This window comes from Panthera tigris, chromosome C1 (assembly GCF_018350195.1).
Source record: "Panthera tigris isolate Pti1 chromosome C1, P.tigris_Pti1_mat1.1, whole genome shotgun sequence".
Classification (NCBI taxonomy): Eukaryota; Metazoa; Chordata; class Mammalia; order Carnivora; family Felidae; genus Panthera; species Panthera tigris.
This window is the reverse complement of record NC_056667.1, coordinates 127572611-127589243: the sequence shown is the minus strand read 5'-3', so window position 1 is coordinate 127589243 and position 16633 is coordinate 127572611. Positions and strand designations below refer to the sequence as shown.

Here is a 16633-nt window from a genome sequence, read left to right as displayed (position 1 = left end):
CATTAAAAGGATGGATATTAATGACCAAACACACAAACCTCAGGCATTATTTTTATAAATAATAGTCCCCAAGTTGCCAAGAGGGAATATATTTTAAAAGTCATTTTCTTTTTTTTAATTAAAAAAAATTTCAACTTTTTGTTTATTTTTGATAGAGAGAGAGAGAGAGAGAGGGAAGACAGAGTGCGAACAGGGAAGGGGCAGAGAGAGAGGGAGACACAGAATCTGAAACAGGCTCCAGGCTCTGAGCGGTTAGCACAGAGCCCGATGCAGGGTTCGAACTCATGAACCATGTGAGATCATGACCTGAGCTGAAGTCAGACACTTAACCATAACCGACTGAGCCACCCAGGTGCACATTTTCTTTTCTTTTCCTTTCTTTTTTCTTTTTTTTTAAATATTTTATCCATAGGCTAAACTTTTTTATTTTCCCTAAGTAGTTTATTAAAATGTGTATATGACAAAAATTAAGAACCAAATTTTTTTAAAATAAAAGTAAATAATTATTTTAAAAGTAAATTTTTGTTCTTAGTTCTTCATTAAAGGCTTTAGGATGAAAACAATAGAATGAAGTAAATTACATGTGTGTTTGTTTTCCAGGTAGTCTTTATCCTGAATCTCTTTGGATCCTAATCCTTAAAATTGACTGCCTAGGTGACAGAACTCCAGCAGCTCACTTAAAAGCAAACTATGTTTGTTTCTTTTTTTCTGATAATTAGACTTTCTTATTCCTTACTCCCTCAAAATACATTCAAAATAACAGGGGGAAATACTGAGGTGTTAAAGATAAACATTACCTTATTTTCTTTCTCACTAAAAATCATAAACTTATGAAAGAAAATAAGTCATGATTTACACTAAAATCTAATGATTATTTTAAAAGGTAACTAATTACCGATATACAGGACATAATGAAATATCTTCACACTCTCGCTCTTCAAATAAGGTATCTGGGCATTCTTGGCCTCCGTTGGCTGCTTCCTGGATGATAATCCTATATCGAGACTGTTTTACCGTGGCATTTCCTAAAGTAAAGGAAAAATAAAATTATAGTGCCTTTTTATGTAGCTGCACGGAAAAATACAGGGTTAGTAGCAGGCAGGCAGGCATACAGGCAGGAAGGAGGGGAGGAAGGGAAGGGAAGAGAAGGAAAGGGAAGGGAAGGGAAGGGAAGAGAAGGGAAGGGAAGGGAAGGAAAAGGAAAAGGAAAAGGAAAAGGAAAAGGAAAAGGAAAAGGAAAAGGAAGGGAAGGAAAAAAATAAAGAAACAAAGAAAGAAGGAGGTGAAGTAAAAACGTGTGGTAAGACTTCTTGGGGAATGAGAATGACAAGCAAAGACCAGGGGTTAATAATATTATACCAATTCTCACTCCTATGAGATAGATAGTTAATACTCAATAATTGTGATTTCAAATCTATATGACCTAATATGCAAAGAGTGTTTCCAAATTGTCTTAATATGCTTTAAATTAATCAGAATTTATATTACCTATGGCATAAGAATTACATGGCATAATCTGAGAAACCACAGAAACCAACTTTGATCTCACAATAGCTCAAGGGCCTAGAGTTTTACTATCAGCAAATCACTTCCTCAGGAAAGGCATTTCCCTCTGGAAATACTCATTAAAATTAATACATTAGTAATTTATTTGTGGGTATTAATTTCTTATAATATCTCTCATTCATCATAACCTGAGACAATATGGATATAATTGTAATTTAGGGGAAAGGCACTAAAATTGTGACAAAACAAAATATTGTCTACTTCCTGGTTTGGCTAAAAAGCAGAAGTATTAATAGGCACCTCAATAAAGACAGCCAGTGTTCACTATCACTTTAATGGGCTGGGGCACTCATCTCATAATCTTTAGATGCCTTCTGATCAATAACAGCAACAAAAATCAATTACAGTTACAATGGTGAGCAAATATTTCAATTGCTATGTGCAAAATATGCACTAGATATAAAAATAAAAATTCTTGAACTTACACAGAAAGAAAATGGGGCAGATAGAGATACAACAAATTTAAGACATTGGTAGAGCGAGAAATGTCAACAGTGTGCAGTACTAAGAGAGTACGAAGAAAGAATAATCATTTTTGTCTCTAGAAACCAGACAGTTCCTGGAGGAGACAGATTTTATTCTGGGACTTGAAATCTTAATAGAAAAAAAAAGGTTAAAGTCATTTTAGGCCAAGGAAAGTCTGCAAAAAGGTACTCCTGAGACATAAATGGGTGCATGGAATTCATAGAGAAAGACATGTAGGTGCATTTAGATGGAATGTGGATGTTCACATGTTGGAGGGTTATGAAGAATGGAGAGAAAGGGTGGTGTAGGAGAAAATGGAATTAATTGGTAAGTCTGGGACAGACCTAACCATGTTAAGAAGAAAATTTCTAGAAAGCCAGTAAACAAAGTGGAATGTGACAAAAGGGGGGGGGGACTTTCAGTAAAATTATATTTTCATGTGGTTTTAAAAAAATCATTAGTACCATGACTTACAATGAGAAAAAAACTGACCCACAACCAATTCCCTGTCCTCCTTCCAGAAGACTTTGAACTCTCTTTATTTAGTTCATCTGTGGTTATCTCCAAATCCATAAATAATAAACTTATGTCATTGCTTCTTGATTCATTAATTTTAGACATCATTTATTGACTTTCTGCTATAATGGATGGAAGTTTACTTTGTACCACCTTTCAATTTTTTATAATTGTATCACTATTTTTATGCTTCTAATGGTTATTTAAAGGCTTTAAAAAAATATTTTTTTTCCAGTCCCACTCCTCACTCCTCCTGTCCTCTATCAGACCAGCCACCATGGTTCTAAAGAGTCTTCATGGGAAAACAAACTTCCTCTTCTCTTACCACCCACATTCCTGCTAAGTTAGGACAAGCTTTCTGTGCTGCATCATCAGTTTCTCTGATCTTTAGTCTTTGTCTATTAAGTTTTCATAAATGCATTTAGAGCTCTCATCCACTGATGGTCTTCTCTCTCTTATTATTTTTTTAACATGGGATTAGGGCTTTCACAATTCATTTCTGTTATTTTAATGAGATTATGGAAAGAAGAGAAACAAATGTACATTTCATGATCATGAACTATAAGTTAAGCAGATGTATAGGATCTTTTCCATCTACTTACAGATCTATCCCCCTGCTTTATATGCTGTCTACCCGGGGAACTGATCATAGAAGGGCTGTATCAGTGGTTCCCTTGTCCATTGACTTCTGGTTGGGTTTGGCCAACAGAGGGATGGGGCACACAATGTAAGAAAAAAGATGATAAGAGGAGAGAAAGATCAGGGAATTTATTCCACCAGATTTTATCTTCTAGATCACCTTAACTGGTTCTCTACACCAACCAAAAGGCATGGTTTCTGTGGAGTGGCCCTCTCATATAGCTGTAATCCTACTAATTGTTCCTACCTCTATCAAATTTCAGGCTCCTAAACATCACTACTTCAGGTACTGAACCATCCCCTGTTAGCTTATGTAACCCTTTCCAGTATTTTGTAAATAGACCCTTCATTAATTTTTCCCCAGTTGCCCCATTTGAATGGGCCACCATTCCTGTTTTCTGCCAGAACATGCCAATAAAATAGGAAAGACATACTACTATATAGCAAGGAAGAATGTTATAATTGGCCCATTTCTAAAACTACTTAAGGTAGTGTGAGAAATATAAAATAGGAGTTTAAGAAGAAATAAAATAAGTGTAATTAAAATAGTTCTGGTGAAAAGCTGAGAGATTTTCCTTTAAGATCAAGTACAAGATAAAAATGCTCACCCTTGCCACTTTAATTCAACATAGTATTGGAAGTCATAGTCACAGAAATTAGGCAAGATAAAGAAATAAAAGGCATCCAAATTGGAAAGGAAGAAGTTAAAACTGTTACTATTTGAAGATGACATGATACCATAGATAGGAGACCCTAAAGACTCCACCAAAAAACTATTAGAACTAATAAATGAATTCAGTAAAGTTGCAGGATACAAAATTAACATGCAGAATTTGGTTGTGTTTATATGTACTAAAAACAGCTATCAGAAAGAAAGACAAACTAAGAAAACAATCCTATTCATGACTACATCAAAAATAATAAAATACCAAAGATTAAATTTAACCAAGGAGACAGAAAACCTGTACTCTCAAACTTTAAGACACTTATGAAAGAAATTGAAGAAGATGAAAATAAATGGAAAGGTATACCATGCTCATGGATTGAAAGAATTAATATTGTTAAAATGTCCATGCTACCCAAAACAATCTACAGATTCAAGGCAACCCCCATCAAAATACCAATGGTATTTTTCACAGAACTAGAATAAGAAATCCTAAAGTTTGTATAGAATTGCAAAAGATCCCAAATAGTCAAAGCAATCCTGAGTGGGGGGGGGGGGGCGGGGGACAGAAACAAAGTGGAGGTATCAATCATATTCTCTGGTTTCAAACTATACTATAAATCTACAGTAATCAAAACAGCATGGTACTGGCATTAAAAAAAAAGATATATAGATCAGAAATAAATCCATGCATATATGGTCAATTAATCTATGGCAAAACAGACAAAAACATGCAATGAGGAAAAGACAGTGTCTTCAAAAATTATGTCAAAAAAACTGGACAGCTACACGAAAAAGAATGAACCACTATCTTACACTATATACATCTTACACTATATACAAAACTATTTTAAAAATAAATTAACGGGATGCCTGGGTGGCTCAGTTGGTTGAGCGTCCAACTTTGGCTCAGGTTATGATCTCACAGTTTGTGGTTTCGAGTCCTGCATCAGGCTCTGTGCTGACCGCTTGCTTGGAGCCTGGATCCTACTTCAAATTCTGTGTCTCCTTCGCTCTCTGCCCCTCCCCCACTCACTCTTTGTCTCACTCTGTTTCTCAAAAATAAATAAATGTAAAAAAATTTTTTAAATAAATTAACAACTTGTATATAACATCTGAAACCATAAAATCTCAAGAAAAAGGATAGGCAGTAAGCTCTGTGACATTGGTCTTAGAAATACTTTGTGGACCAGTTTCTCAGGCAAGAGTTAACAGTTAAAATAACAAATAGGAGTATATCAAACTAAAAAATTTTTGCTCAGCAAAGTAAACCATCAACAAAATGGAATGACAACCTACTGAAAGAAGATATTTACAAATTATATATCCGAAAGGGTTTAATATCCGAAATATATAATGTACTTATTCAACTTCATAAAGAAAAAAAAACAATTAAAACATGAGCAGTGGACGTAAATAGACATTTTCCAAGGAAGACATACAGATGGCCAACAGACGCATGGAATGATGTTCAACATCACTAATGGTCAGAGAAGTGCAAATCAAAACCACAATGAGATATTACCTCACACCTGTCAAATTGGCTATTATGAAAAACACACACACAAAAATAACAAATGTTGGTGAGGATGTGGAGAAAAGGGAATGAAAACAGTATGGGGGCTTCTTAAAAAATTCAATGTAGAACTACCATAAGATCCAGGAATTCCGCTTCAGGGTATTCATCCAAAAAAAAAAAAATGAAAATATCAATTCAAAGAGATATATGCATCCTTATATTCACTGAGACCCTATTTACAATAGCAAAAATATGGAAGCAATTGTACTGTCCATCAATAGATGAATGGACAAAGAAATTATAGTATATATACACAATAGAATATTATTCAGCCATAAAAAATTAAGATCTTGCCATTTGCAACAACATGGAAGGAACTGAATGACATGCTAAACAAAAGTCCGACAGAGAATATACGTGGAATCTAAAAAGCAACACAAACAAACAAAACAAAATAGGAACAGACTTGTAGGTAAAAGAAACAAACTATTGGTTACCAAAGTGGGCAGGGGTGGGGGGATGAAATAGGGAAAGCGGATTATAAGGTAAAAACTTCCAGTTATAAAATAAATAAGTCATGGGATTGTACCATTCAGCATCAGAAATATAGTCAATAATATCGTAATAACTATATGGTGACAGATGGTAACTAGACATCTTGGGGATTATTTCATAATGCATAAAAATATTGAATCACTATGATGTACACCTGAAACTAATAGGATATAGTACTTCAATTATACTTCAATAAAATAAAAACAGTTTTGCATAATAATATAGAGCTATCTTCATTTGGGTGGGGACAGCTTTGTAAAAAATTATGTCTTTAAGAATAAGTCTCCCATTCTCAGTTAATTCCAGTTACACTGTACTTTTTCTGAAAATTATTTTTTACCCTTAGGATTAGTATGAGTGTGGGCCTGTGTGTATATGTGTGTATATGTTTCTGTGTGTATGTGTGTGTTGTCCAAGTGTTATCTTAGAAGATCAGAAATAAAAATTGAAGAGGATAGGAAAAATGAAATAGATGCCTTTCTTGAGAGAGAACATAGATCAATGTTTCTCTGTTCGCATTGTATGTGTATGTGCACACATGTGCATGTGCACACACACATGCACACACACACAATGAACACTCACACACAGAGGTTTTCTGCTTTATGGTGTAATTCCAGGTGAAGTCATTCAAGGTTTAGGGAACACGGCTGCATTAATTTATCATGCCCTACAGATGTTCAGGTGAGGGTTGAGAAAGATGGATTCTATGGACAAAACAAACTTTTAGAATAGAGGTTAGATTTCTACAGAAAAAAACTGATTGTCACTGTATAGAAATGAAGACAGTTTATATCTTTTCAAAAAGAGAAACAGAGATAAGGTATGATCTTGACATAGTGAATCAACACCAGGATCTGCAAGATAGCTGCTAAAAATTTCTTTTTCTGGGTGATGCGTTTCTTTGTCCTTCAACTTTGGCACGGTAATATTTAGCAATCACTTTTAAATGATTTTTCCATTTTTTGTAATATAAGTGCCTCAGCTTATAACCAGACCTAAAGCAGGGTCAGTTATGCACAAGAGACATGAATTAGCTGGGGTGTCATGGAACCTCAAGGGCAGGCAACATCCACACTTGGGATGGAGCAGTCAATAGTCTTCTCACTTCACCTGTACTTTGAAGCCAGCCTGAAAGGAGCACTTTTGTACCAAGGAAGGACATTAATTCCAGAAACCCAAGAGGTAATTAGCAACAGAAGAAGCGAATGTCTCTGGCATCACCCAACATCAAGATCTGAAGTCAGACAAGAGATGATGAGCAAAAGGCCAAGTGGAAGGTCTCAGAAATCGAAGTCAAATAGAACCTCACTTTCTGTTGAAGACACAAGAAATGATTTAAGGGAAGTAGACAGAAAACGGAAGACAGTGTCTTTGGAGGTTGCAGACATTTGGATTTTAAACGTATGTAAAATGCATTAGAAATTTCCAGGAATTTTCTCCTTCATCTATATCAGATCTGCTTCTGGACATTTTGCATATGGTATCTCATTTTATTATTATAATGCTACAAGGCTGGTGTTACTACTACCATTTTCATTTATTTTAAAATTATAATTATTGTTCCCACTTTCCAAATAAGGAAATGGAGGGTGGAAGAGTTAAATAATTTGCCCAAAGTCACCTTGCTAGTTGTTAAGCGATTAAAACTATGTCATTAAAACTGGCTAAACAGACATCCAAGCCCATGATCTTTCCACAGAGACTTTATGGTAAAACAAAGAGAGAGGGACATTCCAGGGAAGGGTTCACATCATAATTCCTCTGTTATTCCCATGGGACACCTCTTCCTTTTTAATCAATTCTTCAATAGTACCCTGTTGGCAGAAGGCTTCAAATGCCAGTAAACACAGTGCTTGTGGGGCTTGGTGAGTGATGCTTCCAACCTCATTAGGCCTATGAAAAATAACAATAAATTAAAATTCCTGTTTGCAAACATAAGTAACTGTTTAAGCACGATTATTGCTAATAAACTAGTCTAAATTCAATTTTTATTTATGCATATTTTATCATCACTTAGTCATCAGGCATAATTATACTTGCTACTAATTATAATCAAAAGAAGTAACATTTATGAAGATGGCAGCTTAAACATCAAGAGCCATATTTAATATCAGAAATATATAAGTGATTTATTTATACATATATAATAATAAGAGATATTTATAGATTCTCTGAGAAGGTCTATACCAGTCTTTCCCAGAAAGATGGTAGCAAAAGTAGAAGAAATTAGTCTTGCTAAACCTCAGCTTACTTGGCTGTAAAACAAACCAAAAAGAAGTTTCTATGTCATATGATTGACAGGAGGATTAAATGAGATACTGCATGTAAAGGATGTACATATTGCCTGATACAGGGAGTCTTCTATAACATGAATTCATGAGAGAAGGTGAGAAAAAAGATTTAAAAAAACAAAAAAAACATAGACGGGGCACCTGGGTGTCTCAGTCAGTTGGGCGTCTGACTTTGGTTTCAACTTAGGTCATGATCCCAGGGTCATGGGATAAAGCCCTGTGACAGGCTCTGTGCTGATCATAGAGTCTGCTTAAGATTCTCTCTCTTTCTGTCTGTCTCTCTCTCTCTCTCCCTTTCCCCCACTATTCTGTCTCTGTGTCTAAAATAAATAAAATGAAACAAGGGCACCTAGGTGGCTCAGTCGGTTAAGTGTCTGACTCTTGATTTTGGCCCAGGTCATGATCTCATGATTTGGTGAGATCAATCTTCACATTGGGCTTCATGTGCTCACAGCAAGGAGCCTACTTGGGATTCTCTCTCCATCTTTCCCTGCCCCTCCCCCACTCACGCTGCATTCTCTCTCTCTCTCTCTCTCTCTCTCTCTCTCTTTTTCTCAAAATAGACTTATAAGCAAATAAACAAATAAATAAATAAAATGTAACAAAAACACAGAAAAATGCTTCAATAATTGAGGCTTCTTTATATTAAAAGAAAAATATGACAAACTGGCCTTCTATTCAGTGTTACATCTTGGCCATGTTCTGAGCATTGAGGAGTAGACTATGAGTGGCTGAAAATCATCCCACATTCCTGGTAAATTAAATTACAATTGCAAGGCAATTTGTATCAACCACCTTGTCATATCATTGGAGAGGAACAGATAAGCTGATCAAGTACCTGTTTGCTCAAGAAAGTCCTAGTTAATGCTTGTTATCTCATCTTAAATATGAATAGCTCATCCACTCACTTTTCAGAAGTACCTCTGTTTGTATGAAAATTATATGCTCTCCAAAAAAAGACTATCACCTCATGCGAATGTAAGTAACAAGCACATTTTGTCTCTCACTGCAGCGTAGGGTTGCATTTCAAATGTATGGAAAAGATAGACTGTGCTGCTGTTCTTAAAATTATCTATTCAATCTGATCACTGGACCTTTTTATTTCTTGCCACAGAATTCTGCTTTAGATATCAGTTCATGCATCCAAAGAAAATGGTCCTGTGCCCCAAGCACACTTGCTCATGAATCATTAAATTAAAAATGAAAGGGAGAGGAGAGTATGGGGCTTACCTGAAGATAATTGACTGGAGCTACATGATATGTGTTGTTATGATAAAAACATCACGAATAAAAGCTATGTAACTAAAGAGAAGTGGTGTTTAATCAAAGTGGAGCATTAAAATGAAGAGAAAACAAGTTTCACTTGGCAAAAATTCCAAATGGTCATTAAGAAGTCTGTCAGCCCAACTTTCTTCAACATTACATCCTCTGAAAGCAAAACAAACAAACAAACAAACAAAAAACAAAAACAAAAAAAAAAGAAAGAAAGAAAAGAAAGCATTCTCTCTCCCGAAAAATTATACACAAGAGAATGGCCCTCATTAGTCTACTCACAACCACTGCTGAGATTTTTTTCTTTTTTTAGGAAAGGCACAAACCAGGGTTCACCACCAGCCCAACTATCTCCCACTTAAATATGGAAAAACAGTGACTCTGAGTTCTCAGAGAAGCACTTACCACATACAGGGTTGTCATTGGTGATAAATATTTATCAGGTTTCCTCTATATGTAGGAGATGAACCTAGGGGCTGTGCGTTATACTGAAACATATATACATGCATTATTAAATCTCCCCAGTGAAGCTGAAGTGAAACTTGATGGATGGATAATAATGTAGAAGTTCTGCACAGTTTTATAAGGATTCAGACATGATAATATAAACTTTATATTTACTATCCAAAGCCCATCAAGCCAGTATCTCTCTCTTTGTTCAAGGATAAATGGCAGGCTTAAACAATGAACATTGTAATGCCCTAGAACTATGAGTAGAGAGTTTTCATACACTTCTTGCCTATTCATCTTGGTGTTCCATATAGAGAACAGATACATCAAGAGTGTTTCCCACCCCCCAAAATTCCCTCCTAGCCTGGACCTCCAAGTACTTCAACTGAGCCTATCTATATACCGGTGAAATTAAACAAAATTGCAAAGCTTTTCTGCCAAACTTTCCAGGACTGTTGAAAATAAGCTCTAGGATATCCATATACATCTTTCATTTTAAAATGTTGCCTGGTAAAAATGTACTCTATATTCTTAAATGTTCATAATCATCATTCACTTTGCAACAGAGGCCACATTCAATGGCTCTGGCAACAGACAGGACCTCCAGGGCTCTGGTTTCTAATCCCAGCTCATCACTGAATTGCTATATGACCTTGGGCAATGCACTTCACCTTTCAGAGCTTCAATTTTCTTACTTATCCTATGTGGGGAATACTGTTGAGCCAACTCACAGAACAGCTGTTACGGATGTCTAATTAAATTGGATTTAAATGTAATGTAGTGTGTGTGTGTGTGTGTGTGTGTGTGTGTGTGTGTGTGTATCCACTTAAAATTCCTTACATGCAAGCCCTCAGTTTCAGATGAAGCAACTTGTGTTCATATCTGCAGAAACTATCTAGGATGACAGTCGAGGCAAACAAACATGTCCTCTCTACAGTAGTTACCATACACTCTCTAAAGCCTATGCAATTGTTCTAATTTCTAGAGACTATCTCCAATTTCCTCTACTTCTATCCTCAACCACTGCTGCTCTTAGAATATCTGTAATCTGTAAAGCTAACCTTATCAAATAGTGACCACCTTTGAGTCTGGCCCTTCCTTTCTCTAAATATGATAAATGAAGTTATCCACAGCTGATCTTGCTTTCTCCTCAACCCATGTGGTCCTTAATCCTGGCTACATATTAGAACCTCAAGGGACACTTTTACAGACTCCTAATGACTCCCCCAACCCAAACCATTTAAATCAAAATCTCTGGTGGGTACTGCCCAAGCATTGGTATGTTTAAAAAATCTCTAGGGCAAAGAACCACTAATTTAGCACATTTAAAGCTAGCATCTCTTTTTCATCCAATATGTAAAACAGGAAAAAGACAATGCAGGATGCTTAACCAAGCAATAGAAAACAAATGAGCACTAGCTAAATCATCAATGCTCTCAACACATTTAAAAAATGCAACCTGCCCTCTAGCTAAGTACATCATAATGGGTATAATTGGAAATGTGTACTATAAATGAGGAGGGTTAACAACACTATTTATAATGACAATTTGCACTTGTCTTTTCTTCTTGCCAACCCATGCTGAAATGACAGGGATTTATTTTCCCTCCATTCAGACCCCTTTTCATTTTAGCAGAAGAAATGTCTAGTGGCTTCTTGCTACAGGGCTCCCTAACGCATTACACTCCATCAGCCTTAAGAGTGAAATTCTTTGCAACACCACACTGCACTGTATGCAGACAGGTTTGGGGAGACACAGATGTCATCTAAGATATAAATTCAAGACACAGTCATTAGTAGGCATGAATACTGAACCATATATTCAAAGCAACTCTTTTTTTAAAAAATCTATATTACTCTAAACTTATTAATGCTTTATGCCCTCATGAGCATAAAAGGATTCTATTCATGCCCAATATTGTTGACAGCTAGGGGACAGAAGAACTTCTAGATCAAGTTTATGTGTCACAGCACAGTGAGGTCACAACTCAGGGATGCACAGCTAGCAACTTCAGACCCTTAGATCCTCTGTTCTTACAGGAGAGTGAAGTGTATCCCTGGGCCATCTACCTGCCGTTCTCAAAATGCACCACCATTCACTATGGCTCAACCACATGAATCCTGGTTTCTGCAACTTTTTGCAATGCCCCAGGATGCGTCTACATGTAAAAAAATGGTTTACGTGAATTTAAGGTATGTGGGAGCATTTAGATATTAATATTGATTGTGATATTAAAGTTTTTGTTTTGGTGGTAGTAGTAAGACAAGGTAAAGAAAAATAGCTCTGTAAAGATAACCCAATTAAAATAAGGTTTTTCACTTTTAACTATAAATTTTATCATGATGAAGACAAAGACTCTTAATTATCCCTTTTATGCATGAGGTGTGTGTTATTTCCTGTCTTCTTGTCTTCATTAATTTGCAGCATCAACATAAAGCCTCTGGTGTTTGAAATTCCTTTTATGGCTTGGTGTTGATGTAGTAACATGACTTTTTAGAATTGGTGAGTCTGGAATGTCAGGTCTGTAAACTTGGGAAAATACTTATTTTCTGGTACCTCAAAGGGAAATAATTAGAATAACTTATTTGGGGCTTTGAAGAAGAATAATCAGGTAATGGAATGTAATATCAAATGAACTCAATATATCTACCCATCAGCTTCAACAATCATCTGGCTATGCTTTGTAAAATCTATACCCCTACCCATTCATGACCACCTGAATTATTTCTAATATTCAGGCATCATAAAATTATAACTGTAAATATTTCAGAATAGATTTATAAAAGATAAGGGCTCTTTTTGAAACATGATCACAGTAATACTACCATACATAGAAATAGCAATACCAATTCTCCTAAAATACTAATAAATATATAACTGTCATTGGGTTATAATTCAGTTCCTGACTGTCAACTGAATTATAATTGGTTGACATGTCCTATAGGCTCCTCCCCTTTTTCTTCTTGTTTTCTTTGGAATTCCCTTTGAAATATTTTCAAAAACATATTATAAATGCAGGTATAAAAAGACAGGCAAGTAAAAGAAAGTTTGGAGCACTGGTCCTTGATGAAATTTCTCCATTGTTGGCAGTGAGAACACGGCTTTTAATAGATCGGTAAATCAAGAAAGAGGAGACAAAAACTGTGTGGCCAGAGTACAGAGTGATGTTTGGTCAGAGACTATCCCACCGATACACACATAAAACTAGAATTCCCTTCGTGTGTGGATAGTGAAAAAAACCTACTCTGACAGACAGAAAGAGTGGGGTTGCTTTCTTGTCCTGACCTTAACTCTAGAAAGAACAGGAAAAAAAAAGAAAGAAGTCACCCAGAGTTTTCCTAACCAGATGCCTCTTTATTAATAAATGTGTAGAGCTGGAGCTATTCAGCACTATTATATCTGAAGAAGAAAATCTAAGATAATAACCGTTTATCATGTGTTCGGGATTGTTCTGGAAAAAGAATATTGAAGTTATCTAAGGAGGAGATGCCATTCGTGAAATTGAAAATAAAACAAAACAAAAGAAAGAAATATTACCTCTTGGACCTTACATTCTAGTGGAAGCAGAAGGACAATTGCAAAGATAAGTCAATATTTACTATTTCATAAGGCAATTAAATACCATGCAAAACACACACACACACACACACACACACACACACACACAAATATAGCAGGAAGTTGTAAGGAATGTGTGTGTGTGTGTGTGTGTGTGTGTGTGTGTGTTAAGGAGAGGGAAAGTTGTAATTTTAAACTTCAAAGCCTCAGTGAGAAAGGGATATTTGAGCAAGAACATGAAATACCTAGGTGGTCATCTATATAATACCTAGGAGAAGAGAAATTTATGCAAAGCGAATGCTGTGTACAAAGACAAAGCAGAGTCAAATTCCAGAGAGAGCAAGGGGGTCCAGACTGGCTTTCTTCATTGGGTACACTGGAGTTGGGAGAGGAGGGAGGTCAGTGTTTCCGCAAAGAAAAATAATTCCTATCTAATATCATAGATGAAAATGAATTATTTAAGGCTTACATATAAAAGCTTCTGGAGAAAAACACGGGTATCTTTATGTCTTTGGGATAGGAAAAAAATCTTAAAAAACAAAAGAGGAAAATCATACAGTAAGTAATTGATAAATTCAATCATGTTAATATTAAGCATTTCTGTTCACTGAATGACAAACCTCACTCTGAATGACAAACCTCACTCTGAATGGTAAGATCTGCGTTATGTGGAAGCACGCAAGGTTTATTATCCAGAATATAACCTTCAAAACAATAAGAAAAACAATCCAAGCACTTGCCATGCTTCATTCATTTGCCAAGTGCTCTACATAAATCAACTCAATCCTCACGACAATCCTAAAACACCGTTACTCTTGTTATTTCCATTTTGGAGGTCAGAGAATGGAGGAGCAGAGAGGTTTTGTATCTTGTCCAAGATGTCAGTAAGTAATAAACAGGACCTGAAATCCAACAAGTCTGCATCCAAAGTATGTGTTCTTACTGCTCTGCTTTGCTATCCTCTGCTTCCAACCCCTGAATATTCTCAGCCAAGTGTAAGAAGAATTGCAGTCCAATGAAACTGAAATCCAATAATGGCAACTGTTCACAGGAATAAAAGCTCTATCCAGTTAGGAGCCTGGCCCCTACAGAAAGTCAATAAGGACCAAGACTAGCCAGTTCATAGGGCCCCAGGCTCAATAGTGCTCTTAGTTTAGAGCTCTGCTACAACTGTCTTGAAATATTTAATAATTTTTGAACAAGGCATCCCACATTTTTATGTTACATTGGGCCCTACAAATTATGGTTCTGGTCCTGATAAAAACAGTGGCAATGTGGAGAATTAATGAGATCCTCTCTTTTGGGCTTATCTTACTCCTTGGAAGTATAGACACAGAGAGGGGACTAGGAAGGATGTGTTCTGTCCTGGAGTTCTGACAGTTACTTACTGATTTTGCTTCTCTCTTAGCATTTAAATTCCTTGAGCAGGAGAGAGGGTTTGCATAATCATCCAGTTATGTGAACTCCACAGGATGGGCAAAGAACTCAGTACACACTGGGTTATAAAGACATGCTATTAAATACTGTTGAGTTATGGTAATTTATACACTTACGTACAATTCACATTTTTTTTATTCAAGAAAACAGATCCTCCTCATTTCTTGCCCAGATAATTGAATGGCCTCATAATTTTCCCACTGGTTTACAATGGTGTCTAACCTCATTATTTTCTGTATTATTTTTTTTCTAACACACAAATCTGATTTTATCACACCTATGCTTAAAATTTAAAGCATCTATTAGAATTCCAGATAATGTCCAAACTTCTTAGAATGGCATAAATCTTTTCATAAACTGGCTCCTGCATATCCCTCTAACCCTATTTCTTATCATCCCTCCCTATGCATTATGCATCCCAAGCATCACTAGCTGCCTATTATTCATTTCATTAACATGTCCTCTCAAGCTGCCAAGCCTCCATACATACATCCTCTCTTCTATATTTAAGGTACTTGTATTCCATGTTTATGTGGAAACTCCTAATCTACCAAATATTACATTATCGGACCACTTAGCTAGAGTAAGACACCCTCCTTTCTGGCTGTTAACACTGTGCTCATTCTTGTTAGAGGAAAAATATGTTTACGTACTCTAATTTCGTATAAAAAAAAGCCCCTTGAATAAAGTAATCTCATCTCATTAATCTTAATGTTACTAGCAACTGGCATAAAGCTTGGTATATAGTAAACCCTACAAAAAGTTTGCTGAATTAATGATACATTCATTTGTTATCATTCATTTAATTACTATGTCGGCACTTACTCTGTGGCAGCCACTATCCAACGTGTTGAAGCAGTGAACACGACATGGAGCTTACTTTCTAATTGGGAGAATGGTTAAGCACTATGAATAAAAATAACATGAAATAGTGAGTAAGAAAGAGAATGGGAAGAGGAGAATTTCTAATAAGGTTCTCAGAGAAGGGTTCACCAAGACATGATATTTAAACTGAAAACAAATGTTGAGGAAAGGGCACCCATGCCAAGGTGAGAGAAGAGCATTTTAGGAAGAAGGGGCAGCAAGTGCAAGTCTGAATAAGAGACAACAAACTTGGTCAGAAGGGAGGCCAGCGTAGCTAAGAGGAAAGTAAAGAAAGCAGTGAAAGGTAGAACAGAAGTTTACAAAGCTGCCTAGCATCAGTCTGTGAGGGTAGAGCCCTTCAGATGATTCCTTCTATGTGAAGGGAGATTTACTTCCACAGTCTTCTTTGTCTCAGGACTTTCTCCCCTTCCCCCATTGTGTCTTCTTTGGTAAGGATAAGGGCCATCTAAATCATGTTATTTTGGGAGATGGAAGTGGACATACATCACCTTTCTTTCATTCTCCTTCTTGTTCTTTGGGATGTATCTGTTCGTAGAATGCACATATTCTGCTCTTTTCTGGGGCATGGTCATTCAAATTTTTAGTAGTCCAACATGGTCTGTGACCAGAGGGTTAAGCCTGTCTAATTACAGGGTTGAGAATCAGCTGATATTTTGATCCCCCTCTACTTGGACTAATTCTCCATTGTTTCCAAATTTGGATGGGGGGAAAAAGTGGGTGGGGAAAAGGCAGACTTCCTTAAATTCCAAAATCATACATGAGCCTGTTGATCACGTATAATGGTATTTCATGTTCCATGCAGTGTAACAACA

General features: G+C 36.2%; 1 protein-coding gene across 1 annotated transcript in view; it reads right to left on the bottom strand.

The window, feature by feature from the left end:
- The window catches only part of THSD7B (thrombospondin type 1 domain containing 7B), a 747555-nt gene that overhangs the window by 356543 nt on the left and 374379 nt on the right, over positions 1-16633 (bottom strand). The window contains exon 10 of the mRNA XM_042997047.1: positions 896-1025. Coding sequence (XP_042852981.1) covers positions 896-1025 — 130 coding nt within the window. The remainder of the gene's footprint in view (positions 1-895; positions 1026-16633) is intronic.